This window comes from Pieris brassicae, chromosome 7 (assembly GCF_905147105.1).
Source record: "Pieris brassicae chromosome 7, ilPieBrab1.1, whole genome shotgun sequence".
Taxonomy (NCBI): domain Eukaryota; kingdom Metazoa; phylum Arthropoda; class Insecta; order Lepidoptera; family Pieridae; genus Pieris; species Pieris brassicae.
In genome coordinates this window covers 17,803,517-17,831,151 of record NC_059671.1, presented here as the reverse complement: position 1 = coordinate 17,831,151, position 27,635 = coordinate 17,803,517, and the positions used below count along the sequence as shown (strand labels likewise).

Sequence of the window (27,635 nt, the reverse complement as noted above, 5' to 3'; positions counted from 1 at the left end):
ATGCTTTTTATTTCGTTTTCAGCGCAATTCTATTGAGGGAGTCGCTGTTAGCGTAGTTCTGCCACCAGTCGCGCTGCGACCAGCACCGACGTTGCACTACGTCCGCGTTTCGTTAAATTGTTAATATCATTCATGCTAATCTCTACCCGTTGATTTTCCTGCTGTGTGACCGCAGTACCGCGATATCGCGAGTGTCGAATGCTAGTGGACGTTCGTGTATTTTTCCATTGGAATTCAACGCCCACGAAACCAGTTCTGTGTATCACGGCGCCTTTGGATGAGATTTGAGCCGTGACCCGCGGCCTGCGATGCTGCGCCCGTGACCGTCTTACGGACAGTACCACGAAACGTAAGGACTTTTATATCGTAAGGATTATAACAGCTGGCGTTATGCGCTTTCCCATTTGCATGGTGATACGAGTGATATTTTCGTCTGTCGTTTGTGTGCGTTGTGGGCGTGTGTGCGTGTCCGTATTCTACGCCGAGACGTCTGCTCCCTGAGCCTCGTTTCATAAACCCGTAATTGAAGATTTACATTCACCGAATTAGTATAGCGAAATACTAAAATACGATTGCGACAAACTTTGAATTCGCAAGCTTTCATTTGGTGCTCAAATTTACTACTATAGAGTATTTAATAAAGTTAATTCATTAGCTGTGAGCTGTTAATGAATTGTATTATTAAATCAGGCCTTGATCTATTTTATATAGCTTGTTTCTGAGCCGGCTCGCTGCAGCTCAACGCTCTACATTTTGACACTACGTGTCTCGAACACGGCTTTTCGGTTTTTACAAAATGAATTGAAACGTAAAGTTTTTCGTCATATTGCGATTACACTGCAAAATCGACTGCAAACTCCTACATATAATACTAAACTATGCATGCTTCTATTATCATAATTGACGTCATAATATTTACAATTTTTAATCAGAAAGATTATTTTCGACCGCGCCAATCGATTTGTTTACTTCTCACTCTTTCTTCAACCTTCGGAATGTCCTTTTGGAAATCAACAAAGGAAACCTTTATTCTGCTTGACCTTCCATTGACAAAAACAATTGAATTATTTGCATTCATATGGGCTTGCGAATTGTATTCTAAATTAGTATTCACAACTGAAATACGTCAAATGATTCAGGTACTGGCTGATATTCAACTTGTAACCACATTCTTATTATCTTTTAAGTTTGTACTGACGTAAAAGTTTAGTTATGTCTTATCTATGAAGAAATTTGAGAAAGGTTTTATTATAACCATTACTTAGACTTTTCAAATACTTGAATACATTTATACTATCGCCGAGTATCGTTACGAACTCAACCTGAGGATTTCTCATATTCCCAGTGAAATACTTTTTTTTCAATTACAGAAAACTACATACCCATAAATTATGAAACATAAGTACACAAATAAATAAAAAGATAAAAAAAGAAACTACACAGTATCTATTCGTGCCATTTTTTACCATAAAGCAAAAATACATTTATTTTATTGGAAGGCTCACGCATCTGTTTACCAGGAACGTGTGATTATAGTGATTTTAAAATTAGAACAACAAGGAAAAGTACGGAACACTGTCTGATAAACTTTGAACTTCTTTACACGAGATCCACAATTTACTAAGTTTACAAAGATGTACATGTTTGTGCATGTCTAATATGTTATCTTAATAAATAGGACAATGAACGCAAAAATAATTCACATCCTTTACTTCGAAATTCATCTTGGCAATTAATTTTCAGAATAAAATTAACTGTACGCTGTTTTTGCGAATATAAATTTGTGATTATAACTGCATTTTTGAGATGCTAGGGAATTTTAAAGTTCATTAACATTATCTTATCTTTTGTTATATTTGTCTATTGCTAGAATCGTAATAATATTATTCTATTAAATATTTAATTTTTTTCACTTTACCACAGCGATATATTCAGAGGCGATTAAAGTATTTTTTAATTTTTAATTTGAAATTTATGAATTAAATTATAGACTAAAAACCATATATGATAAATAAAGTTTCTAGAAACATCATTTTGATCCATTAATAAACCAAATGTGATCTATATAGGTCCCCAAATTAGGCAGCCTAGCGTGACGTAAACCTTATGTAACCAGTCTGCCTCACGACCTTCAGAGTATTGCAGAAAAATTATATAATTAAATGTTTATTTAACCTTGACATATAACACATATGGGAGTTACTACTATGAAACCTATTACTATTAGATAACCAATACAATAATTCGATTAGTATATTTTAATACAAAAACAAAAAACAATCGTTTCGTTGATCCCAAACCAAAAAGCAAAATCCCACTTTCAGTTGTCATCTATAAATTTAAGGGTTAATCAGACAAGTACTTAGGTTGTTTTTAAGTTTTATAACTATCCTAATGAATCTTTTTGTAAGCGGTATCACTTAACGTCCTGCCTGTTCTAGATAAATATAGTACATGGGAAGGTGTTTTGGTATATTTCTATCCAAAGCGGGCTGAGTCAACAGACCAGCAAGTAAGTAGATGATCAGCCTCGACGTCGCACGTCGTCGACTTTTTGGGTCTAAGGTATGCCGGTTTCCTCACGATGTTTTCCTTCAGCGTTCGAGCTTATGTTACATAGAAAGAAAATCCATTGGTGCACAGCCGGGGATCGAACCTACGACCTCAGGGATGAGACTCGCACGCTGAAGCCACTAGGCCAAAACTCTTCACCAGAATGATTACGTAATGTAATTAAAGCTAAATTATACATCAAATTTAATACGATATATACTAATATATTTATTGCATTTGGTATGACAAATATATAAAATAAGTTATTTCAATTTAAAAAAAAAATATTATTTGGTTGCAATGTCTTAAATAGTTAACACTGGCGTCTCGACATCTCTACGGTCAGATCATTCAAAATAGATAGTGATTTATATGTAAGGTTTCTACATAGAGAGACAGAAACCTTTTTGTGATATATAGGATTTTGAAATACGGAAAACGTGTTCACCCAAAGTGTCTTTAACTACGCCCGAGCGTATTTACATACGTCCATTCGATAGTCAAATACAAAAAGGACTTAAACATAGCAACAGTAGCGCTTCTTGCTTACTAACATTGATTTATTGCTACATTTCTATATACAACTTATTAGCGGGGTCAGATTGTAATAATTAATTGACAGATGTGTGATAAGCGTCGGTTTCAAAACAAAGAGTTATATTTACGGTTTGCAATCGCTAACAAAATTGTGCAACGATTTTATGATGGCACTAAGTGTGTACCATTAGATAGAAATATCTAACCCTGAAAGAGTAATTCCAAAAAATATATATTTTAAGAAATGCATTCCATATGATATACACTCGACCGTATTAATACTAATGAACCGAAAGGGTGTTAACTCTGAGACATTGCCGCAACTTAATAGGTATGGGATCACCTACTCACCTTAAAGTGGTGAAACCATCACCGACCCAAGAGTCTGTTCAATTATCGACCCATATTACGCCTCACACCTCGTTCCTTTCGCGCGAATGAATCTGTCATTTTAGGTGGGAACAGTGCCACATATTAAAACATAGACAACTATAACGAATATTTTATTAAATGATGAATGGAAAAAGCCCATAGATTGTATGGACTGTTTATAAAATTATTTTTGTATATTAAGGTATGAAATATATATACAAATTAAAAGGGCAACTTTTTAATTTTATGATTATTTAGAAACAACGTTTTACATTATTTGCTTTGACACATTATTAGATTTTTTTTAAGTAAATATAAATCTGGATCTCTATGCGTATTCTAAGAAGTGAACTATGGAGAGTGTTCTGAAGAGTTGTTTTGGTTGAACCCTCCTGCATAGTTTTATTACCTGTTTAAAAAAAGAGCAATCTCTCTCTCAAAGGCAGGCAACACACCCACTATTATGGGCTGGCGCGACTGCCCTTTTTGAGCGTCCCGTAGGCTCAGTTCCCCCATGCTATAAGAAATCCAGTCCTAACCGAGTTCCAATTCGAATTGTTTTATTAACGAAAAACCAATCGAAGTAGTAATTAACGGGTTTTTTTCAAATTTAAATCGAGAACGTATAGTTGAGACTACATGTGCTTTCCAGTAAGCAAAAGGCCAGCTTGTTTCTTGTGTATTTATTTTATTAATTCATACATTATAAAGAATGATTCCCCAGTTAAATGTGGCGTATATTACGGTAATTGATGAACTCTGCATTGAAAATATGTTCTCACGGCCAAAAGAACGGTTTTATATTGCCATAATGTGTCAACAATGAAAGTACTGTTTCGAATTTCTTGTATATTGAAATCCACAATCGTAACGTGTACGTTATCGCCAACGAAATTGATGTTCACATTTTAAATATATAATTATTTTCTATTGATTATATTCTTAATTACCTCATTTACAAATGGAAATTAGTATTTTTCATGAATATTAAATGGAAAAGATATCGTAATAATAATTCAGGTGTGTTGTTTTTGTTTGGTGATTTTAGAACATTTTTACACGAGACAATGTTTCGCTAAAATCTTGACATAACCCTTTCACTTCATTTTTTATTTTTTTATAAAATAGGGGGCAAACGGGCAGGAGGCTCACCTGATGTTAAGTGATACCGCCGCCCATGGACACTCTCAATGCCAGAGGGCTCGCGAGTGCGTTGCCGGCCTTTTAAGAATTTGTACGCTCTTTTCTTGAAGGACCCTAAGTCGAATTGGTTATTATAATTATAATAATTATATTATATTTATTTGCTTTCATTATAATTATGCTCGGTAAAAGGTGCTCTTGATCCGCCCTTTCTTACTTTATTAATGTTGCCATGGCTATTATTAAACCTGCCGTATATAGGATGTCGATTAGTGGTAGAATTTCTAGTACCTGCGGGCCTTAGCTCGATTAATATCTATTTATCAAGTACAGTAAAACCCGATTTAGACAATTTACCAATTCTTATTGACGTAATATAGTGATTTAGCGGATTGTACTTTAGACAGTGTTGCCAATTTAAAATTCCTTATTCCTATCTAGTAAATTTCATCATATTATGTTTTTATAAAAGAATCAAATGTAAAATAAGGCTTACGATGTATTTGGAGTTGGCCAGTGCATTTAGCGGCTCGCATCCCTGAGGCCGTAGGTTCAACCCCTATCTATGCACTAATGCAATTTCTGTCTGCACTCAGCATTTAACATTCCTTCGAAGAGGAAACCGTCCAGACCCAAACTTCGACAGCGTGTGTCAGGCACAGGAGGCTGATCACCTACTTATTAAATTGACAAAGCAGTGCCACCGGTTTTATGTTTACATTTGACTGTTTCGTATAGCACAGTTTACTAATGTATATAAACTGTGTATCATGTTAACCGTACATTTTTATAATCTGTTGTAATTTTAAATTTTTGTTCGTCATGTAAATAGGATCTATAGCATACGTTCCTTATCAGGCGTTTCTATGAAACAAACAATAGTATCACAAAATGATTTGTATTTAAATAATTCATTGTTATGCAAACAATGAATCTGTTAGGTTTTGTTTACTAATATGGCCCTTTAACTGTTACCCTGTGCTGTTTAGTGACAAATAAACAATGTGCAAACAATGTTCTGCACTGTTTAATTGTTTTACATATAACACTCTAATAGTATACCGATTTTTTTTTTAAATATGGCAATTCTATTTTATTATTGTAAACTGTTTCACATGAACACCTACACCATACACCATGAATTGCTAAGAAGATAATTATCTCTAGTTTTTCGTGCCGAAGTTTCGTTGATTTTCATTGAAAACCATAGACAAATGTGAATGTGAATAAAAGTATGTATTTCAATTTCTAACAACACTATTCGGTAAATATAAATAGTATTTATAATAATAATAATAATAAAATATGTTTATTCATTTTAAGTTCAATGATTAGTTACAACCGGTTACATTCACTAGTCTAATCAATGAGTCGGTGCTGCGCTGGCACAGATTACATCATAACTTTCGCTGCACTGCCGTGTATTTGCGAAATAGCCTTATGCAATAATTTTATATGCAAATTCATCACACAATGCATCTTGGCCCCTATTGTCCGAAAATGATACATTTTAAGTCATTATTGCTATCTTGACAGTTTTGGAATGCAATGACGATGTGAAAAAGCTGTGGTTGTCATTGTCATCATTCATTGGTAATTTTATTTTGAATTTAGAATTTTAAAGATTTTGGTTAAACAAGTTCCGTATTCGACTATATTTACATTGGGCAGAGGCTGGGAAAAGTTTAAATTGTATAAAGTAAGTCAAAACTTCAACTGGCCTTGAATATAATATAATAATATTCAATATTAATCAATAAAAACCAATTTTGACATAGTCATTATTTAAAAAAAGGTAATTTCGGTTTTCTAGGGGCGACCGCCTCTGGTGACGCCCTAGAGTAGTTTCAGCAATCTTCTTAGCCGTATATTGTATAAGTCACATTTCGTTTCCAAACATACAAAAATATTTTTTACCATCGGTACCTTGTTTATATATTTTTGTACATTTTCATTAGTAGGTTCTTTATCACTAATAAATACTTATCAAATATTCACGATGGAACCTAAAGATAAAGACTACGTAATACTTTTATCACTCAACTATACACCATTCATAGTGTTTTCTTTATTTAACAGATATCTCACAGATAAACACACGTAGGTAACAAGTGTATTGATTGTAATATTGTTAGCCTTCACCCCACAAACGGCTGATATAAAGTTATCAATCAATAGACTATTGTCGTCAACGTTTTTTATCATAATATATAAAAAATGTTTTGCATGAATACTCATAATCTTTTTATATGTCTAAAAATATACAATGTTGTAAACAAATTTATAAATAACCTGTTTTGTTTGGAATTAATTTCGCTCTACCTATTCAGATTCCATTTAAAATATTCAATTTTCCTTGATTCTACAGTCTTTACAAGCAAAAAACTCCCACAGATAAGTCGATATTCGTTCTTTTTTTAAATATTCTGTAGTATGTGGCAGTGGCTCTGTAGTCTGTGGCCTTGCGGGCTTGTTCACGTGTACTCGACGTCACTCACGCATAGCGTTCAAGTTCAATGCTGCCTATTAATTTCACCGTGGCTTACCACCGACGATATCGTGATAAAATTCAGGGTCGCTAAGACCCCACTATTGTATGCGGATAATGGTTTATCACGGCTTACAAAGTATACAAATAATGTTAACTTATAGAAGTAAGCGTTCGTTTATCGTAACGATTTCTTATCGAATAGTTTTACATAACAGTTATTGAAAACTATTAATTGAATACAATTTTGTTGTATAAGAATGATAGTGCAAGGTCACATCGATAAAACCAAGTTTGAAAAACAATCTATTAATATTGATTATTTATCCAAATTAAAACTCAAGAATTAATTAGTAGGATAAAGTATTATTTTTCGTAAAATAATAATTTAAAAAAATCCTTGAACAATAATCTTTATTTCTATTATAATTTCAGACAAGGAAAATGCTACGATCATTAAAAATTATGGATGGTAATTTTAATTGGAACCATAGAGCAAATGTCACTTTTTAAAATTCTCATCTGTTTTCCGCATATTATTTTTTATTATTATTCACCTATAGGCCAAGTATGGTCTGTAGGTCATGCTGCCTTATCTTATAAGATATAAAATCATGTAATGACTACATGTTTCAACTTAGCGCTTTTTAGACTTTTCCAAATTGCATTATCAAATTCTTGTTGCATAGATCGTAGGCATCTATAATAGATATTCTGTATTATATATCTAATGTATTTATATGTTAATAAGGTAAAATAATGGTCATTCCGGCATTCCAAGAAATATTCGTTATGATACCGGCACGCGATTGCTGTAATTCCCTGAAAATGTGTTAGTACAAAGACGAGATGTCTTCGACGCATTGTCTTGCTCCACATACACGCGTCATTCATTTCTCAGAGATTGTATTGAATTTTACACATGGCAACACATACGACATAGACTAATGTCTAGACTAGGAACAACAATCTTTGTTCGCGTGTGTCAAAAGGGACGCATGAATTCATAGATAAGTAATTTACCAAAACATTGTTACGGAAAAGTCCACCCATATATGTTACAAATAAATATGCATTTTTTTAAATGAAGTAATGTAATATCATTAAAATACCTACATATTTATTAAAGTCTCAGCAAAAAATATTGCATTCGAAATGGCCAGCTTTAGCTTTTATACATTATACAAAAATACGTACATCCCTTAATGTTCACCCCTATATGATCAACCCCTATTTTTATTTTAATATATATTTTTTCATTATAGTTCTTAATGAACTAAAAAAATATTTCCTAAAAATAATAAACATGGCAGAACAATGTTTACATGGCAACAAAACAATAAAACGAAAACGTTTGCCATGCAAGAAATTGGTCAGATTGTATCTCTCGAAATGTAATGTACTACTTTTGCAAAAACATATTATTCTATTAATGAATATTTGCGTTAAACATTATAACATTAATTTGATAACGTAATAATGTATTTTATCAATGTGATGATGTAGTGATAAAATAATATAAAAATTGACTATAACGATATGACTCATATTGTAATTGTAACTTCTATTCTACCTTTTAGGACAAATTTCTGCAATTATCTGTGGCAGAATATGCTAACTTTAAATTGTAACAGGTTTGTACCATATTCTTGCAAATTATTATAAAGGGCAAATCAGGACTACTCTGTAATAATCAGCTATTCTAACTGCTGTATATTGACTCTTACAAAATGTCGAATCTTCTAATTATACCCTACAAATTCCTTTAAAGTATTGATTCCGCTACAATGCATTTATACAACCAGACAAAGTTTAATAATAATCATTTGCAACGATTGTTTACGAAAACCAATATTGTTTTGTTTAAATTAAAATAAAAAAATTCGGTGATAATTGTGTTTTTACCAAATTTGTTTTCAACTGCTGTAGTAGATCGAGGTCGCGAGACGTTGCAAGATAAACAGGGCATAGTTTATCTCCATTTCTATATTAATTATGTATAACAAATTAAAATGTTTAAATTCAAATTGTTCAAGGATAGCGACTAAAATTGTCTAGATATAAGTGTTGTGCAATAGTGTAGAATTTGTTTTTATAAACTAATTAATTTATTAATTGGTACTTTTAAAAACATAATTATGTTTTGCTATTAGTATTCGTAAGGACGAAATCATACTCTTCTTTTTTATGTAACAGAAGTTGAACGACATTGAGGCTCACCTGATATTCAATGCCAGAAGGCTAGCAAGTGCGTAGCCGGCCTTTTAAGAATTGGTACGCTCTTATCTTCTCGTTTTGGTTCGGAAATACTTTAGTGGCAGCTGGTTTCACATAAAGAAAGTGATGAGGTTTAAATAAATTAATATACTCACGTTGCCTTCCCTTTACATTCTAGAGAATATCATGTTTGTTTGTAAAAAATTGCATCAATTCACTGTCAAAAGTGTTATTCATTCTATAAATACCAGGAATAAGCATAAAATAGTAGTCCCAAAATACAGATTAACATAATCGAATAAATCGTTTCTTGGGAATTGTGTCAGATTCTACAACAGGCTACCGAAGTGTGTAACTGATCTTACGACTAAAAAGTTCAAAAACGTCATCAAAGGAATCCTAATTAAAAAAGCGTATTATAAAATCCAAGACTATGTTGACGATAAAGATGCATGCATGTGCGGCTTCCCTGGCAACTTGCGCTGTGCAAGTGTGTGTATCTCATTTTACACTAATAGTAAAAACTCAATTTTCTTTTGCATTGTATAGAATCTCTGTATACCTTGCATTATATAAACTTCTCAACCGATTATTACTATTGTAACCGAGTCTTTGTAAGCTAAACCATTGTTGAAAAGAGTGTCCATGGAGTTTCTTGCCGGTTCTTCTCCATGAGACCCACTTTTTGGAACCGTGCAACTAGACGTTTCATAAGAGCCTGCAAAGGGCTATTTGAAATTAAAGCTTTTGATTTTGATGATTTTGATTTTGACATAGCGGTGGTGCGCGGCAAAAACTGTTATGGTATTTGTATTCTGCCTTGACGAAAATCTTCACATAAACGCCGGCAACGCACCCACTAAAATTCGAGTCCATAGCTGCGATGACTGCTCTTTTTGGGTGTCTTCTTTTTATACCATTTTTATTAAGCTGAGCATTATTATCAAGCTACTAAGAACATTTTTTTCATCTCTCGAACACAGAGCTATCTATTTAATTATAGACAATATTTTACATAACAAATATTTTAGTATGTAATAATATACGTTTCGGTAACTTGATATTTACAAACGGACAGTAACTGTTTACACAGAATTATCTTATCCGCGTGACATAAAGTTCGGTAACCAAGCGGGAAGTTTCTCGTTATAATTTAAAAAATGTATTTTTAAAAATCGAACTCAGTCACGTGTTTTTTATCTGTACTTTTCATAATAAACAATGTCTGATAAATGAATATTAAGTTGTTATGACTTTTATGTTTTGAAACAGGTAACTTTAGGGATGGCGTTGGCGTGTATTGATTTGTTTTAACATTTATTAAACATTGTCATACTTCTTATATAACATTAATGGACTTTACGTAAAACAAATTCTAGATATCGTTTTAAATAAGTGTTTGCCAGGCAGGTTAACTCCATATACCCGTTTGAAAAACCCATAATTACGTAAAGAATATAAGCATTATAAACTACAATTCAAAGTTATCTGAAGAATGTTTTTCCCACCTTAAGTTAACATCAGACTGATTAATGTCTAATTATTTTACAGAATCATCATATCGTGTGTTCAAATACTGAGCAGATATTATTTTTTAGAACAACATTGGGATATATATTTACTTCATTGGATTTCCAGGCGGTTGAGTCAAATATAGACATATATTAACATACAATAGTGGTAATAGTAGATGGTTTAGACACGCGGTTACTTAGATCGGCGATTAATATTCTGGATAGACGGTTAGCCCGTGTAACACTCACGCATAGAATCTATAACGAGAAACAATAACTGTTCACACGAGGCCAGCTCTGTTTGCAAATACAAAATAGGGCGTAGTGCTTGGTATGATCCGCTATAAATAAAACTATATAAACCTACAAAATCAAATAATATAACCAGACGATACCAATACACAATAAGAAAAACTGCCACATACTACGTTACTATTAGGCAGAATTAATATTTCATTATTTTGACAATATGGTTTCTAATGAAAATAAATAATTTAAATGCATGCTCCGGTAAGTGAATATCAAGAAATAGTTGAGAAAGAATGATATATAAATAATGTAAATAAATTCTTCTTAGTGATTGATATTTTGTCAAAAGTAGTAAAAAGGGAATAGTTGGGCAAAAAATCCCGATTTAGAATAAAAACAATTAAAAATATAATAAAATTTAAGGGTACTGGAATTTAAGGAACTGAGCTAATTAGTAAGAATGTAACCTGCAATCTAAATAGGTGTTTTAAGTGGAATCTATAATATTATAGAAATAGAATTCATTATTCATTCAAAATTGATTATAAAATCTACGAACCCTATGCTACCTTCTAGTGATACCTGTATTCGTCGTGTTACTTAACACTGTTTGTTTGACATAAAAACTTATTGAAATAACCAAAACCAGCCGTACGTTACGTTATCCAATTACGTAATGCGAGAGTTCATCAACACCATGCAATTGTAATTTCAATTATTTTAATCAGGTATGAATAAAGGAAGACAATACTGGCGAGTGTTTAGAACACTTGGCACTGTCACTCGATAGGCGAGCGATTGATCGATCACTTGCTGTTTTATTTTGTCTGCATTTAAAATTGGCAAAACAACATTGTGTTTTCTAACGTAATAAAAGTGTAATATTTTTCCAATTTCAAAGCGGAAATGATGTTATATCGTTGTACAGATAAATTATTAAGTTATGTATGTAATGTGGACGTTTCCGTATATAGATGCTCATTTGTTCGGTTGTCCTGGCTCAGAAGCTCAGTAGTTTCCTTTACTGCTCCGAGGATTTCTATTCGTTGGGAAGCTACGGCCTCGCATTCCGGGACTACATGGGTGACTGATTCCTCAGCGCAAGGGACTGTTTGTCGCGCCAAGGACAAAGAGATGTTTATAAAGGAGATAGTGGCCCGTAATCATCCTTCCATTATTTTGAGATTAATTATGTTGAGTCATTGAAGCCGCTTTGTTAGTATCGAGTTAACTGCTGGCGATGTCGTTTTGCAAACATCTCTGAAGTGCTGTATATGTTTGTTTGTTTAGCACTTGCGAGAAAGGCAAGAGAAGGAGCGAGTACAGGCCAGCCGGCATCATTCCGGAATCTCTTCTTGCAAGCTCATTGGCGATTGCCGGGAGTTCCAAATTTGTATCAAATTTTGTCAATTAACTCATATATATATATATATATTATCCATTTATATCGGTATTCGTTAAATTGTCTTATTCATTTTTTTAAATTTAATTTGTAACTTCTTTTTATTATTACTTTGTAGGTTAAGAAAATTTTAAATAATGTATAACTGATTGTTAAGTATAGTTAAGTTATATCGTACTAGTTATAAAAGTGTATTATTGAATTAAAATGACGTCTTTCGCCTGTGGCTGCCAATTACCTGATTGTTTCATTGATTGAATATGTATTCTGTGGCGTTCAGCTTAAGTATTTTATTATGCCACTTCACTAGAAATACAGTGTCCATTTTGAATATATTTGTTCAATCTAATTAATTATATAACACATGTATCCTAGTTTATACCTATCTAAGCTACTAATAACATATATAACAAACATATAACTGACTACATGGAGTTATTATAGTATTTTAATCAATAAATTACATCCTACTCACACGTGGATTTCGTGTATTTGGCAATATTTTTGTAACCAACCAACTATTAATACTAAATCTCTTCAAGAATCAATGTATCTTCTGATGTAAGAAGAAACAATCTGGTTTTTTATATAATAAAATAGATTTTGAATTTAATGCGTTTAAACACACAGACACTAGGGATTTATTACATATTTTTGGTAGTTATTACAACTGCAAATAAATCTATATACCAGAAAATCAGCAGAGTAACAACACGTGCTATTTTAATCCAATTCAAATATTTGGAAGGCACGAATGTTTCAGGTTTTTAATTTCAATCGGTTGAGACCTAAATTCGTCTAATGCATACTAATGGAGTCTGCTAATTTTTAGACAATTAGGTCATGTATATAAATGCAGGTAAAAGGTGATTTTGAGCATTCGCCCTGATTTCATAGCAACATTCTAAAATACAATTTTAGACATTCTTTTTGTGGCACGGATGTGGGCGAGTTTCTAAATTTCCTTTCTTTGAAACCATTTCACTTAGGTGGTAAGCTAACTCCAAAAGCAAATAACAAAATACAGTATAACTTTATAAATAAGTTTTAGCCGCCATGGTTTCGTGGTTAACGTTTTTGGATGTTTTATCTTCTATTCTCGCTAACAGTACTAGGTCTATGGACAATTTTTCCAGTCTCTGAGATTTCCAAAATTGTGCTGTGATAGGCACAATAAAAAAACATAGTTATCACTATATGTATTTTATCACTAAAGTAATTCAAATGCAAATTCAAAATCATTTTTTCATTTACGTACACTTTTGAGCGTCAATAAAAAAATACAAATGAAATGCTTCTAATTTAACATTTACTGCCAGTCGCCAAGTTTTTTGTTTTACAAAATGTTTGTAAGGCAACCTTTACACATGACATCTTGAAGTAAATAATAGTTAATTATATAAATAAATAAAACATATTTTTGCGGCTCTCCAATCATTCATTATACTATTTAATAGTATCAATAGAACAGAAGCAAAAATTTCTACTCATATCGTAGGTATCCTTATAAAATTTAAAATTTTAATTAGTCTTTTATTTTATATAAGTCAACAAGAATTAACATTGCATATTTCATTCCTCGCGTCAAAAGAACGTTTACAGTCGTTCATTAACCACTTATTATTATTAAAGTAATTAATTACTTTACCATGTTGGTGATATGTACACGTACGTCATTATTAAAGTTTAGCAACTAAACTGCAGTGTAATGTGAACTCTAAAACGTTAAACATAAAAACTAATTTAGTCTAAAAGTATTAGCCAAATCACTGTCCTGCTTTTATCACAGTGCAAGCAGTATTTCAAACATATAAGTGAGTAGACTCTAGGGTTACCGGTAAGAATTAATGAGTCTATTAAAACTGCTTGCTTTAGAGGAGACTTAGGCTATAAGATCAAAAACCGTGACTCTCGTAGGTATGTCAAAATCCGGGATATTCTGACATATACCCATATGTATTGTCTGGTATTACGTTAGAATAAATCATTTTATAGCGTTCTTTAATATTGTTGCTATATATTGACATATAAACAAGATTAAAGTATGTATTACTATCATATATATTAAGTACAATGTTAAGTCTACAATTGCTCAATTCAAACATTTATTTACATTTGTCATAATATCTCTAATAGTAACGTAATAGCCAAAATCGAAGAACAAAATGTCTGGCCCAAAATTAAAAATGTATAATAATAATCATATTAAATAATATGAATAACGGCTTAAGTTTAGTGTTTGTAAGTGAATCGTCTAAATGCGTGGGCCAGCCGCCATTTTGCATCAACATAAAGAAATTGTATTTACACGTGTTAACTTAAAATTAGACCAATATCGATTAACTAAATTCGTTAAAGTATTAGCTAATAGTACTTCGGTCATTGAACTTTTATTAGTTAATGATAGCACATCTTGACGAAGGTCTATTCAGTATAGGTATGGGTTCCAGTGATGCTAACTTCCTAGGGTTATTAATATGTATGGAATTGGACGAATACCTTAGTCGCCTAGTTGATTTGAATGAAATGAAACATCATAAATTACCGCCTTTTCAAGACATAACAGACCGCATTGTTTCGTACATAAGTATTTTAAGATTTTTCCTTCGATGTTTTAACGTTGCTAAACGCCTTGCGCCTACGCATTGCATTTCGCGCCAGTTCGCGACACGGTCCACTCGGCATAATGACGAGTATGCTAATATGTCCGTGCGCCGTGTAGGCGGGGTTGTTTGCCTCCACTATTGCGTGTTCAACTCAATAAAACTGTTAACTCCAAATTACTTCCAACATTTGCGAATTCGCTACTATTGTGAAACTTGTGTTAATTAATGAACTTACATATATTGCATGACAATTGAGACGTTAACCGAGTTTTAAAATGGCCTGACAACGAAGCTACTTTGTAAAATTGCGTAATTATCGCGTGACTAGACGCCCGGCTCGGCGTTCATTCAACGCTAACACAGCTTACATTTACTTCCAACCTTTCCTCAACGTATTGTATTGTCTATGATTAGCAACTTGTGTGCAACTTAAACATTAACATAACCCACACTACGGTTATGTCTGAGCCTAACTCATCATGAAACATATGCACTTAATTTGATTTCATTTTAATGTAGCGAAGAATAGGGTCAGTATAAAGGCTTAGCGATCCTAACTGTCGACCGATGAGTCACCTCTAATTTCTTCATAATAATCGTATTACAAAATTGTATGAGTGGTGAAATATTAATAAGGTTAAGGTCGTAACGATAATCAATGACTTGAAGCGACTTTGATGCTTCCCGACCATGGAATAAGTATAAATATCCTATGTATGTGTTCGTAAATCCTTTTTGAGTTGGTAGTATTAACTTGGTATAAACCTACACGGCTGCATAAGGTTGGCTGGAGTTAGTTTTAAGAAAAACTTACTTCTTTGTAACAAATTAATTCAAAAAAGATTGCACCGTTCCGATTCAGCATTACCCTTGTGACATTTATTTCCAAAAATAAGTTAAAGACATTTTACAACAAGACGGGATTTTATCGACATAACGATTATATAAAGCTGCAAATAATGTCATTCGGTATTACAGATAGTGTCATATCATTTATAAACAGTGCTCGACACTGTCTACAAACCAATTTTCTTTACATGCCAATTACTAGTTGGCGGTTTTCCATCTACTACTGCATACCTACGAAGTAGCTATTTTCTATCCTTGTTCCATTTTTGAATTCGATAGTGGAATTCTCATTGACATTTAAATATATACCTATATTGACAGATCTCTTTAATAGTCAAAGCCCACTTGTATTGTTTATGTCTGTTCAACGATAATAAAATTTTGAAATAGTTTATTTTAGGGTTTATAACCGATTAACAGCTTGTTTATAATAGGGAAGCAGCCAGACACACCTGTTTCGTAATCGGTTATAACATTTACATTGGGATTTCAAGGAAATAGATTCTTTTATATGCATTGTTTCTTTTAAATCTGTATTAGTAAAATATAGTCATTCTTGCTTTCCTTCTATGACAATAATACTCTAAAAATGTTACAGTTTTCGATTGATAAACTATGATTATCTATTATGAAAATATATATTGTAAAGTAAATTAAAGAAAAAATATTTTATTATATTGATTTATCTTCTAGTCTTATGCTCCAATGTTCCTAATCCCAGTTTACAAATGTATTTGATAATATCAAGATATTATATGGAAGTAGAGTCCAATTTAAGTAAAAGCCATCGGAATCTGGTAAACAGATCGTAGGAAGTAAATCACTGGGGGGGAAGAAAGTGGTCTGGAAGGTGAGTGGAGGCGTTGAGTTCCCTCCTAAGCCCCAGAGAACCCCTGCTACGTACATAGTACAGCTGTGTGGATAAATTAGCTGCGATTTCAAAACAAGCCAAAGTCACCAATATAATGAACTTGAACAGTATATATAAATAAGTATACTCATAGTTAAGGTACTCTCGCCTTTAAACTAATTCTGGTATAGTAAAAAGCAATTTATATTAAATGTTATAGATTTCAATGAGGCAATGAAGTTAGTATCAACTGTGTATGATTTCATATTTGTGCCCGGGAATCTCAGTTGCTAGCAGTCTGCACTGGGTGGGACATGGTATGAGGTGTAGGTGGCAAGGGGTGGTTGGCAAGATGCGCCGTGAATGGTGACTGCAAGGTCACGGACAACGGAAGTAGGTTACGGGCGGCATCCTATCGACCGCGCAGGCTCTCTAGCAATGTTATTATTTACTGGTTCACCGTCGCAAATCGCTGACAACGCATAGTATTTTATGGATACAACTTTCGCAATGTGTTCAATGTATTTAAGCGTTATTTGTATTAGTATGTCTCAATATATGAAACTGGATTTATTATCTTAGTTCCTTATCTCGAAGTTTTGAGTGTTTAATAGTCGTCAGCACAATATCTATGCAAAAAGATTTATTTAAATATATACTTTTAGAAATGAAGTAAAATTAAAGTTTTGATTTAATTTAAAGTATTATACAACCATTATTAATTTCTGTCAGTAATCGAATTCGTACGGCAGTACTTAGATAAATTTTAGGACACACATTGTTCTAAGTTCTGAGTTGGTAAACTCTCGAATTACGATACATATTTACTAGTTTGATCCCTCTATCCCATTCTCTAACACATTGAGGCGAACAGGTGTTACATCTTACACACATGTATAGTTACACAAACTCACAGGAAAATGTTACACAACTAAAAAACTTTCTAAGCCCTTAATTGAATCTTTGACTATTCAGACATGAACGGTTGATTTGTTAGCGTTTAAAAATATATTAATGGCAACCCAACCATTCATTGCGAAGTTTTCCCGTGGGGCGGCGAACCCACTGTATACCTAATAATACGTACGCCTACGACGCGGCCAACGCCAAATACTAATTTAGAACGATCTATAGAGCATGTCTGAGATGAAAATGCTGGCTCGATTAATTTTCGTCTCTGTCGTATCGTAAACAAAGCAAATAGATGTAAGATTTATTGTCGACTAACATATGATAATGCTCATAGCGTATTAAGCGGATTTTTTTAGATTCATTTCCTGTAAAGAATTATTGGTTAATAATAATAACGGTAACTTTTATTTTGTTTGTTGTGACGTAAAGCTTATAAAACTGATGAATGGAGCCGAAAAGTTTCTACCATATACCATGTCCCATTGGGGGTGACAAAACAATATGGTATCAAAAATTAACACACACAAACTACACGTATACCTACTCTTAGCTACAGTCTAAACACACACACCCATTCACGTACTCATACTTAATGTCTTATATGAATTGTGTTTGATTAGTACCTGCCATTACGTTTACTTTTAAAAAAAATTACGGGGCACCCTAGTGTGGGGACACATTGTCACAAGCATATTTCTGTCATGAATAGAGTTTATTATTACATATATAGAATAATATACATACATATTATATGCAGAATAATACAATCTTAAGCATAATATATTACATTTGAAAACCACTGCGGTTTATATTAATGTAATAATTGTCAGGAGCGGAACTGATGCGTATGAAAATAATTCATACCATATTTTCATTCATAGACATGTTTTTAAAGGAATATTTCAGCTTATACGTTTGGACGTTTACGTATTTATTTAATGTTTAAATTTGTTGGAAATGTACCCGAAGATAATGTACAATTGGTGAAATAATTTACCTGTAGAAAGAGACTTTTTAGTACTATATATATATATTTCTTTAACTATAAAATTTTTAGGCAATAGTTCCTTAGTGAGAAGACAGAATTACAAATGCCTTAGTCACTCCCATCGTGCTGTGAGTCAGCCAAAGAATTTGTACATTTCCTTGAGACACTTTGTAAAATATATGTAGAAACACATGCTCAGTGAAGGCGTATTCAATGCGTGATAATCTAACTGATTTGACACACCTTGATTGACAATATTGTGGAGCAGAAGTCATTTTAATTTTCTATCACTCGAGAAGTTTCTAAACATAGTTAAGCGTTTTTGTAATAATTTAACTAAAAAAACCTTAAATAAACTATTTGTTATTAATCAATGAGTATTTCTTAAAGTAGGATTTTTCTAGAACAATATCGAAAAAATTACTATATTTTAGAACTATATATGTACCTATATCAAAGGAATAATGTTGTTTAATTGTGCGATGTTATTACATACCCTACTAATGTAACCGATATTGTATGCCTACCTAACACCTATCATTGGCATAGGTCCCGTTATTAATATTGAACATCCTTTATATTTTATTAATAAAATTAATATTATAGATTCTTTGAAGGTTAAAGCGTAATTTCAAACAAGGTCAAACGATACGAACTTTTACGAAATCTTTAACGGTTTCTAAAATTATAGAATATTGCTATAATCTGAGTGATTGAGTCACGATTTCGAAGGTTTAGGGTTCACCGAATAATTAACTACTACCAAGTAGCTACTTTTTTACATCAAAACCTGAATGTGGGAATCGTATGTTTGATCAAAAATTATTTGGAAACGAAAGTCATGTCTGAATATTTATTAATCCGTTTCAGTTGACAGGTGTTTGTAGTTGGTTTCTTTTATACAAATCCGAACTACATAAACAGTATAATAAATATAATTACTTCTAATATACACGGTATACTTATACATTAATGTCTCAAGCGAGTGTTAAATTTAATTAAAGAATTGATTAATATCAATTAATTCTACTTAACCATTAAACGTACTACTGACCGTAAATTATAGTACTCGTATTAATTGTATACGTGTTAGTTAATGTAATTACGATAAAATACATTCTGTATTAAAACGTACGTACATACGTAACGTATATAATAAAATGGTAAGCATTTGAAAAGACGAGTATAGGAAATGTTTCTGACATAATTGTTGCCATGTGTGCCACAATTACTGAGCCTCGAAGAATATGATACCAGCTCATCTTGCTAACGTAGTTGTATTCGCTGTATTATATTCACTATGGTCGTAATATATTAAATATTTAGCTTTACTCATTAGAAAACAGTCTAATTGCATTTTAACTAAAGCATCTCTTTTCATCGTAGCGTAAACAAAATTTTATAAAAAGAGCGGAAGATGTAGTTAGTTGTATCAGGGCCTTTAGGCCTTTAGTAAAACATAAATTTAGAAAAACACTTTTTGAACGGATTGAAGCTATGTATTATCATTAAAAACTTATCATTATTTACATAATTTTAATTTTTTTCCGATGTTTCGCGTGCTTTTCAGCATAGTTTCAATCTGATCAAAAAGTGTTTTTCTTAATGTTTAAAAGCTATGTTAACAAAAGAAAATTCTATAAAACATACATTTGTTATTTGGTAACTAAGTCATGACTAAACAAGGCTTTTCACAAATATCTCATAGCATTATCCGGTCTGGGATATCATATTTATAATATAATAATTAATATATAATCATATATTATAATTATAATTATTTATTAAATTAAAAGTTAGAATATCTTAAGATAGAAAACTGTACTGTTTTGGTAGACTTAACTATTATAAGATACTATTTAACTTTGTAATTTAAATAGTCTGTCTGACGTTAGCACACAAACATCCCTTGACAAAGACGCGTGCTAACAGAAGCACTGTTTACGCAGGTGCATCTGAAGTCTTTGTTCCTCAAATTATCGCTCACTGCACAAACATGTACCGGAATGCTGATTAACATCTTTGCTCCTTACCCTCTTGCTTTACATTACCTAAATACACAGTTTCACATTATGTGTAGATTCATGCAGATATGCCTATATGGCACAGGACATTTCCACGTCTGTATTATTGATTAATTTTAAGGCAAGCAATCAATTGCAAACTTGGCGTATGGAAATTATATCCCATGCAGAAATAAAGTTGGTACCTTTATAAAGTAATTTTAAACAGGCTTTCTTCATCATAATTCTATCACACTATATATAAACATATCATTATTATTTTAGTTATTTATAGGCGTGATAGTTCACATCAAAATAGAGTTTTTACGGGCCAGATATTAGATACAACTGAGACAAATTGTTCTGTTTGTATTATTTCAACTTGTGGATTTTTAATGTTTTGGTAACTTACAACACACTTAGCCAAATGAATAAGGTAAAGTTATTTTCCTCAATGGGTTGTCATAGACTAAACCCGAACCGTGCATTGCACTTTACGGCTGCTTCATCACGGTTATTATAAAATCTATTTATAATGTTGACGCATTCTTATCTGATCAGCGGTCACGCAACGCACATGTACGCTTACTACGTATGTGGGAACAACAGCTCATTACCAGCTTTGTACTCGTGGTTATAAACCCGATAGCGTTCTAAAGAAGCCATTGTTTTTTATCGCATTCTCATTTTACTATCTGGCATCCTTTAATTACCATGCAATGTGAGGTTATGTTTAATGGTGTGTGTTAAAATATGTGCGATAGATCTCGAACATAAAATTAACAAAAAATGCTATAACAATCATTAATGGAGTATCATCATCATCTTATTGTGTCAAGGCATACTGGTATCTAACAAGGATGTTTTTTATTTCCAGCGCATCCAATGATCTCTGCGAGCCTCCCCGGCGAGGCGCTGATGCAGCTGGGGCAGCTTCAGCTGAGCCACCTGTACCCCCCGCCCAACATGACGCCGGAGTTCCTCGCCCCTCCGCCCCGACCCTACCCGCGGTATGCACCACGCCGACGGGAAAACATGCCGGCGCCCCCAGCACCCGCGCCGTTTCCTCCCTCCTACTCCCCTTTTTTGCCCCATCCGGCATCGTACGCCTCGTACCTGTACAGAGCGAGAGCCCCCCAGCCCCCTCCTGCGTACCCGCTGCGCCCGAGACCGACCTCTGGTTTTGTTCCCCCGGCTCCTGCGCCCCATTCGCCGCACTCACCACCAGTGTCAGCGCCGGCGCCTCAACCACCACTTAGAGAGGTATATTCCCACTATTTTAAATCATATTATAAGCCTAATAACTTACATATTTATTTAATGCAGAACGAAAAATACCAGGTATACCCAGTACAATGCCAACTTTCAAATTATTTCCGTTTTAACATAGGCACACCTTAATTACTTTTCATCATCAATAATTTGGCTATTTCAGGAGCCCCCAATGTCACCAGAGCGTGGTGCACCAGCTCCCTACTTTTGTCGAGGTGCTTTAATCCGATTGGAGGATGGCTCACTTCGGAGAGTCGAGGAGATGAGGACAGAAGACTTCGTTATGAGCGCTGAGAGGAGTGGAGATCTCTCCTTAACGCAGTGCACATTGCTCAGACTAGACGAGCGAGGAGACAGGCTAGCACTCACACTGGCGTATGATAGAAATCGTTCACAAGTAAGGATACCTCAATTCATTAAATGCTGTACGAAAAACACTAAACATATATTCTGACGTGGTAACCTGTTATGAATACAGAAGTTGTACTAATCGATGCTTTGTTTAAAAATAATATTTAACATTCAGAACGAAATCTTAACGATTTAATGTTAGCGCTCAACCTTTGGGGGGTTAAAATAGATGGCCTTCAACACCAATGATACTTAATTCATAATACGAAAACTACATTTAAAAGTGGTAGTTAAAATTAATAAACACTATATAAGAGTATAAATAATATTATATTCTAGTCATTTAATATAGAATTTTCAATTACAGGTGGAGTTAGAATCGACGGTAGAACATCCATTCTTTGTGTACGGACGCGGTTGGGCGTCCTGCAAGCCAGAGCGTACACTGGCGCGATATGGACTTCGGGTACAGAGGCTACAAGTCGGAGATGTGTGTGTTTCCCTCGTGGCCCGCAAGCCAACCCAAACAGTCAGCAGCATACCGCCTGCTCCGCCCCAAACGTACCCAGAAAACCTCAGCGTTAAAGAAGACGCACGTAAAAGACGGTGGTCAGCATCCGATGTCGTTGATGACGGCCCTCCCATGAAGAAACGCTGAAAGCCAACCGTGCAGTAAAGAGATCTTTAGACATCTTCGAGCTACCCGATTCATTTAGTATACACACAGGTGTCTTCTAAATGTGAATCGAGCCTCGAAACATTCGTGACAGATACTATCGCCACGTAACTGACGTGAGTAGGTAGATCGCCCAGAGATTTAAGTGCGCCACTTCAGTGCGCAGTTCAGCGATCGGCAATCCACAATTGTACGCTTATTCTATTCGAGAACTAGGTGCTTATACAGTCAGGTGCTTCTTTATGCGTCTGCACTATATTGTAAATATAATTTAGACACGTTTTGTTGCTATATATTACGGAATTTTCACACTCATTTGTGGAATAAAACATATCAAGCGCGATTACTTTCCGTTATAATCTTTTATAAACGTTTTAAAAACTGTATTGTTTGAAAATTTCGAGGATATATTATAAAGCCAAAGTCCATATTCCGTTTGTTTTGGGTGCCCTTTTTTAACCGCTAGTTAAGATATAAGGGGTATGATACGATGTATATCGCTTTAATTAGCGGTAAATTTGTTAAGCACAAATCGTAAAATACCAGATCTTAATGTAAGGTAGATATTGTGATAATTAATGAGATTTGTCGCCAGTCTGCTGATAATTGCGCTTTCGGTAGTTTCTCTCCATGTTAAAGGTACAATGGATGTTAGGCGTTAGATACACATAAATGTTGTGTGTTAAATGTACTGATTAAGTTCGTGGGTTTCCATCGATGTGATCACTTTGCTTCCCGCAGTCGTCTCTACTTCCTTGATGGTTGTGACTGCACAATCCCGAGTGGATTATTTCATAGTTCTGGGCATTTTGATACTTTCTCTTTCACGTAGTTAGGTTTTACTATAACTTCTGAACTGAACACTTCTGACAAATAATTCGACTTCACTATAAGTAAATGTTGTTAAATCTATATATTGTATAGAGATATATATCTAATGGTCATGGTTATTAGATGCCATCTCTATTGGTTTTTCGTCCATGTGTGATACACATAACTTTTCTATGAGAAGATGTATACATAATAAACACACAGTCTGTGATATTTTGTAGTTATTGGTGAGTAGGTATGAAGTATTGCTTGAATAAACAAAATATATGTTTTAGAATATTAAGCTCGTTATTGGTAAGAAATGTATAGTTAGTCTCGGCAATTGAGCGTTTAACAAATTTGTGTCTGTGATTCAACACATATATCGTTATCTCGTGTAACGCATGGCCATATCAAAATAATGTATTTACTAAGATATTATAAGACGATTCAAAATTTATTTGCATAATTTCATGTACATGAACAGTTATGTCATGTGGCACTGAAAATTAGTTTTTGTGGACCTCGCTATTTCAATGTTTAACTATAATCCGATAGCACAATGTTTAACTAGCTATTCCATGACTATAAACGAAGTTTATGAAAATTTATTTGAAATAAATCCGTAAATTTTCCTCTTGTATATAACACTTAATCGATTCAGAATTATTCATGCTTATCTACCACGGCCATATTAGGTAGTTGAAATATTGACCTCATTCACAATACACAATTCTGACAAACATCTAACCACTATGACGAATTTTCGGAAGATAATATGAAACGCGAATCGTTCATCGTTGATTGGCAATAACAGTTTGTATATTGCAACACTGTCTTTTGTGCTGTTGATACATTATTGAAGATATAATAACATTTTGATGCAAAACCCGATTCTCAAGGTATGTAAACGAATGGTAAAATTAGGAGTGTTTCATTGTACCGCACGCCGTGTGCTTGTTATTGTATCTATTATAAAAGTTATAGCAAGACATCATAACAAGGATGTTGTTGAAAGTTAATAATTTGTTGTATAATGTATGTAATTCTAGTTTTATCGTCTTATTTGTAATGAAAGATCTCATTTAATTAATCGGTATTTTCTAACAAGGCGCTTTCATTATCATGACTAAGCCTACCTCACAAACTTGACTAGTGCCTCGCCGCGTCTCCGCCCGAGCCAGTCGTATTCAAGTCTAAGCAAGATCTCAATTTGATGAAATAAACATTTTAAAAGACTGGGACGCTTTACTGAATGTTGTGGGATTGTAGTTTCTTCGAAGATATTACTTAAATTATGAGATAGGAGCATTTATTTGACGGAATTCCGTTTTTCACGGGATGGACAATCGTTTAGTACAAAATTTGTTACAAAAAGTATTATTTTTTTTTCACGATCCAAATTCAAAAGTATTAATTAAGATATGACTTCACCGATTTGTTGCCCCATGCAAAAAGTTTATAGCTAAGATTCAAAGACAATTTTCAAATTTACCATCTGTCAAAATAGAATGACCAATTGTCAGATCGAAGAGTTTTCACTTGTGTTTGAATCTAAGCCGATCTTTTGTAGTTTGAGGCACAAGATTGTACGAAGATGACTTTAGCTGTACGTCGTTCTGCATGCACATTGTCAATGCTAATGCTAAAAGGCTTAATGGACCCAGTTTCTTATTAAAATCGATGGATTCATCTCTTAGAAATTACATTACGGTGCTAAGTGCAAGTTCTAGCACAATCATGAACGGTTTCGACTCAAAGAGTCATAAGTTAAGCTCATTTAGGTTGGTTGTAAATAGTTATTGGCACAATCGATGTTCTTCCGCATCCCTTGGGGTATTTTCTACGTATATTTGCTAATCTTTGACTTTACTAATCCATTCCCTTGTTTCTAGCAATCATTATACCTATATTCTTTTATTGGTATTTTAATATAAACCAATTTAATTTTTCTCTCATGTCTATGTCTCTTCGCAGTCAAGTTGTCAAAACTTATGAAATTAATGTTAAATTTGTAATTATTAGCTCGAATGAATGAAGAATGACTGACTCATAAATGTTATAGATATAACAATAGTATGCATTAAATATAAGTGGCCAAATATTGAAAGGTCAATCAAAATTTTTCGTAATGGCTCCGTTAATAAGACGGAGATATTTAAATTAACAATTTGATTGATTTTTAAATATTCTGGTATAATGTTGCCAATGTTAAGTACGGCCAGTAATGGTTTTACGCCCAAGCTTTATATTTAAAATGCCATACGTAATTTCTACGCTTCGTACATTTTCCTATTGAAAACAAAGGCAATCGAATGCTGCCTATAATATACGGTTAGTAGGAAATACAACTGGTATTATGAATATAATCAGGGCTTTAGTAAACAATAGCCAAACAAGGATATTTTGACACAAATCATTGTGCCATCCTCATTTCGGTAAACAAATGACCAATGGGGAAAATCCCTTAATTCGATATAAAATAGATTATAATATTGTAATTATAACAGATTATAAGCGTAATGTCGTAAACCAGTCGAAACATTGAAGGTGTTGAACGCCCAATTTTTATATTGACATTTCGTCTCATTTACGAAATCACGTTTCCTATAACCAATTGCGAATGGAATGTGTCATTTTAATAGATTATAAATTGTTATATATGACAAATATATGTATATTTTATTGTAATAATTAATATTTCAGATTAATGTAAATTGAAGTGTTTTAGACCGAGATATTATGTTAAATAAGTTAACTGTTTGTAAAAAGGAGAAATATTATGTATAATTGAATATTTGCTATTACTTTGTTTTATTTAGTTTGCCCTTTTAATAATGGAACAGTTAAAGCCGCTAAACAGCCAGAAATTTATGTATATCACTCGATTGCTTCAAACGTGTTTGGCTTAGTTCTGAACAGACAATACTAACTCGTCAGTAAACGTTTTGCATATTTAAGACGCAACCAGAAAGTAGGTCCAATTTCGTGCTGGAAATCTTATGAAAAATTAACTGTATCAGTTGAATATGCTTAAAGCTTATGAATCTTCATAGCCCTTATCGCTTATAAGCGTTCTCGGGCAAATTATATTTTAAAGATTAATAATAATTAAAAGATAAATGTTGTTTAGTGTCAAGATAATCTTTAAATCTTGTTTTTATTTTTTTATCGTATAAACAGATAATCCCTACATATCAAACCAAAAATAATGTTATCTTTCTAGATACGTATATATTCAGTATTTACAGTATCGTAGCCATGCGTATGCCAGTAGAATTTGATCATATAGAAAAAGGATTGAGACCTATGTATAATTGCATTCGCAAATTGAAGATTTCGCTACAAACTTTTTGACTTAAAAGCAATATTGTTTTTCCCAACTTAATTCATTTAATTATAATAGTTGTCCTAATGAATTTATGATGATTTTGGGAAATTCAACCCCTTAAATGTTTTAGGTGTGTATGTAAGAAGTGGGAGGAGCGAACAAAGCTAAATTGATATCACAAAAAAATAATTACTAATAAACCCTACTATGTATTGCTCCAGTTGAGATACATACTGTAGATACGTTGAGTTAGATAAAACGTTTGAAAAATCTTCAAGGTCAATAATAAAGCAAAAGTATAATTGGCGTAGAACAGATTTCATACAAATATTTTCCTCTTGTAGATTGGCGTGTCGATGAATTGTTTTTTTTTTCTATATTTGCGAATAGCGCCATCTAGGAGTACCAATTGCAACTACGAGGTATATCACTACTTTAAGGGAAAGATGTCTGATTCAGGATCATGATGGTGGTGATGATGATGATGATGATTATGGTGATGGTCACGATGA

General features: G+C 33.2%; 1 protein-coding gene across 1 annotated transcript; it reads left to right on the top strand.

Moving 5' to 3' along the window:
* On the top strand, positions 1-26,561 carry LOC123711845 (ataxin-1-like). The gene is made up of 4 exons (XM_045664679.1): positions 1-349; positions 21,561-21,946; positions 22,119-22,352; positions 22,674-26,561. The coding sequence occupies exons 2-4, from the start codon at positions 21,569-21,571 to the stop codon at positions 22,962-22,964; spliced, it is 903 nt and encodes a 300-aa protein (XP_045520635.1). The 5' UTR covers positions 1-349; positions 21,561-21,568; the 3' UTR covers positions 22,965-26,561.
* The last annotated feature ends 1,074 nt before the right edge of the window (positions 26,562-27,635 follow it).

What these genes read in the sequence shown, in the direction of transcription:
- LOC123711845 (XM_045664679.1), top strand. Translation starts at nt 21,569, where the DNA reads ATGATCTCTGCGAGCCTCCCCGGCGAGGCGCTGATGCAGCTGGGGCAG. An exon ending in CTCAACCACCACTTAGAGAG is followed by an intron (nt 21,947 to 22,118) that starts GTATATTCCCAC and finishes TGGCTATTTCAG; the next exon opens with GAGCCCCCAATGTCACCAGA. An exon ending in ATGATAGAAATCGTTCACAA is followed by an intron (nt 22,353 to 22,673) that starts GTAAGGATACCT and finishes TTTCAATTACAG; the next exon opens with GTGGAGTTAGAATCGACGGT.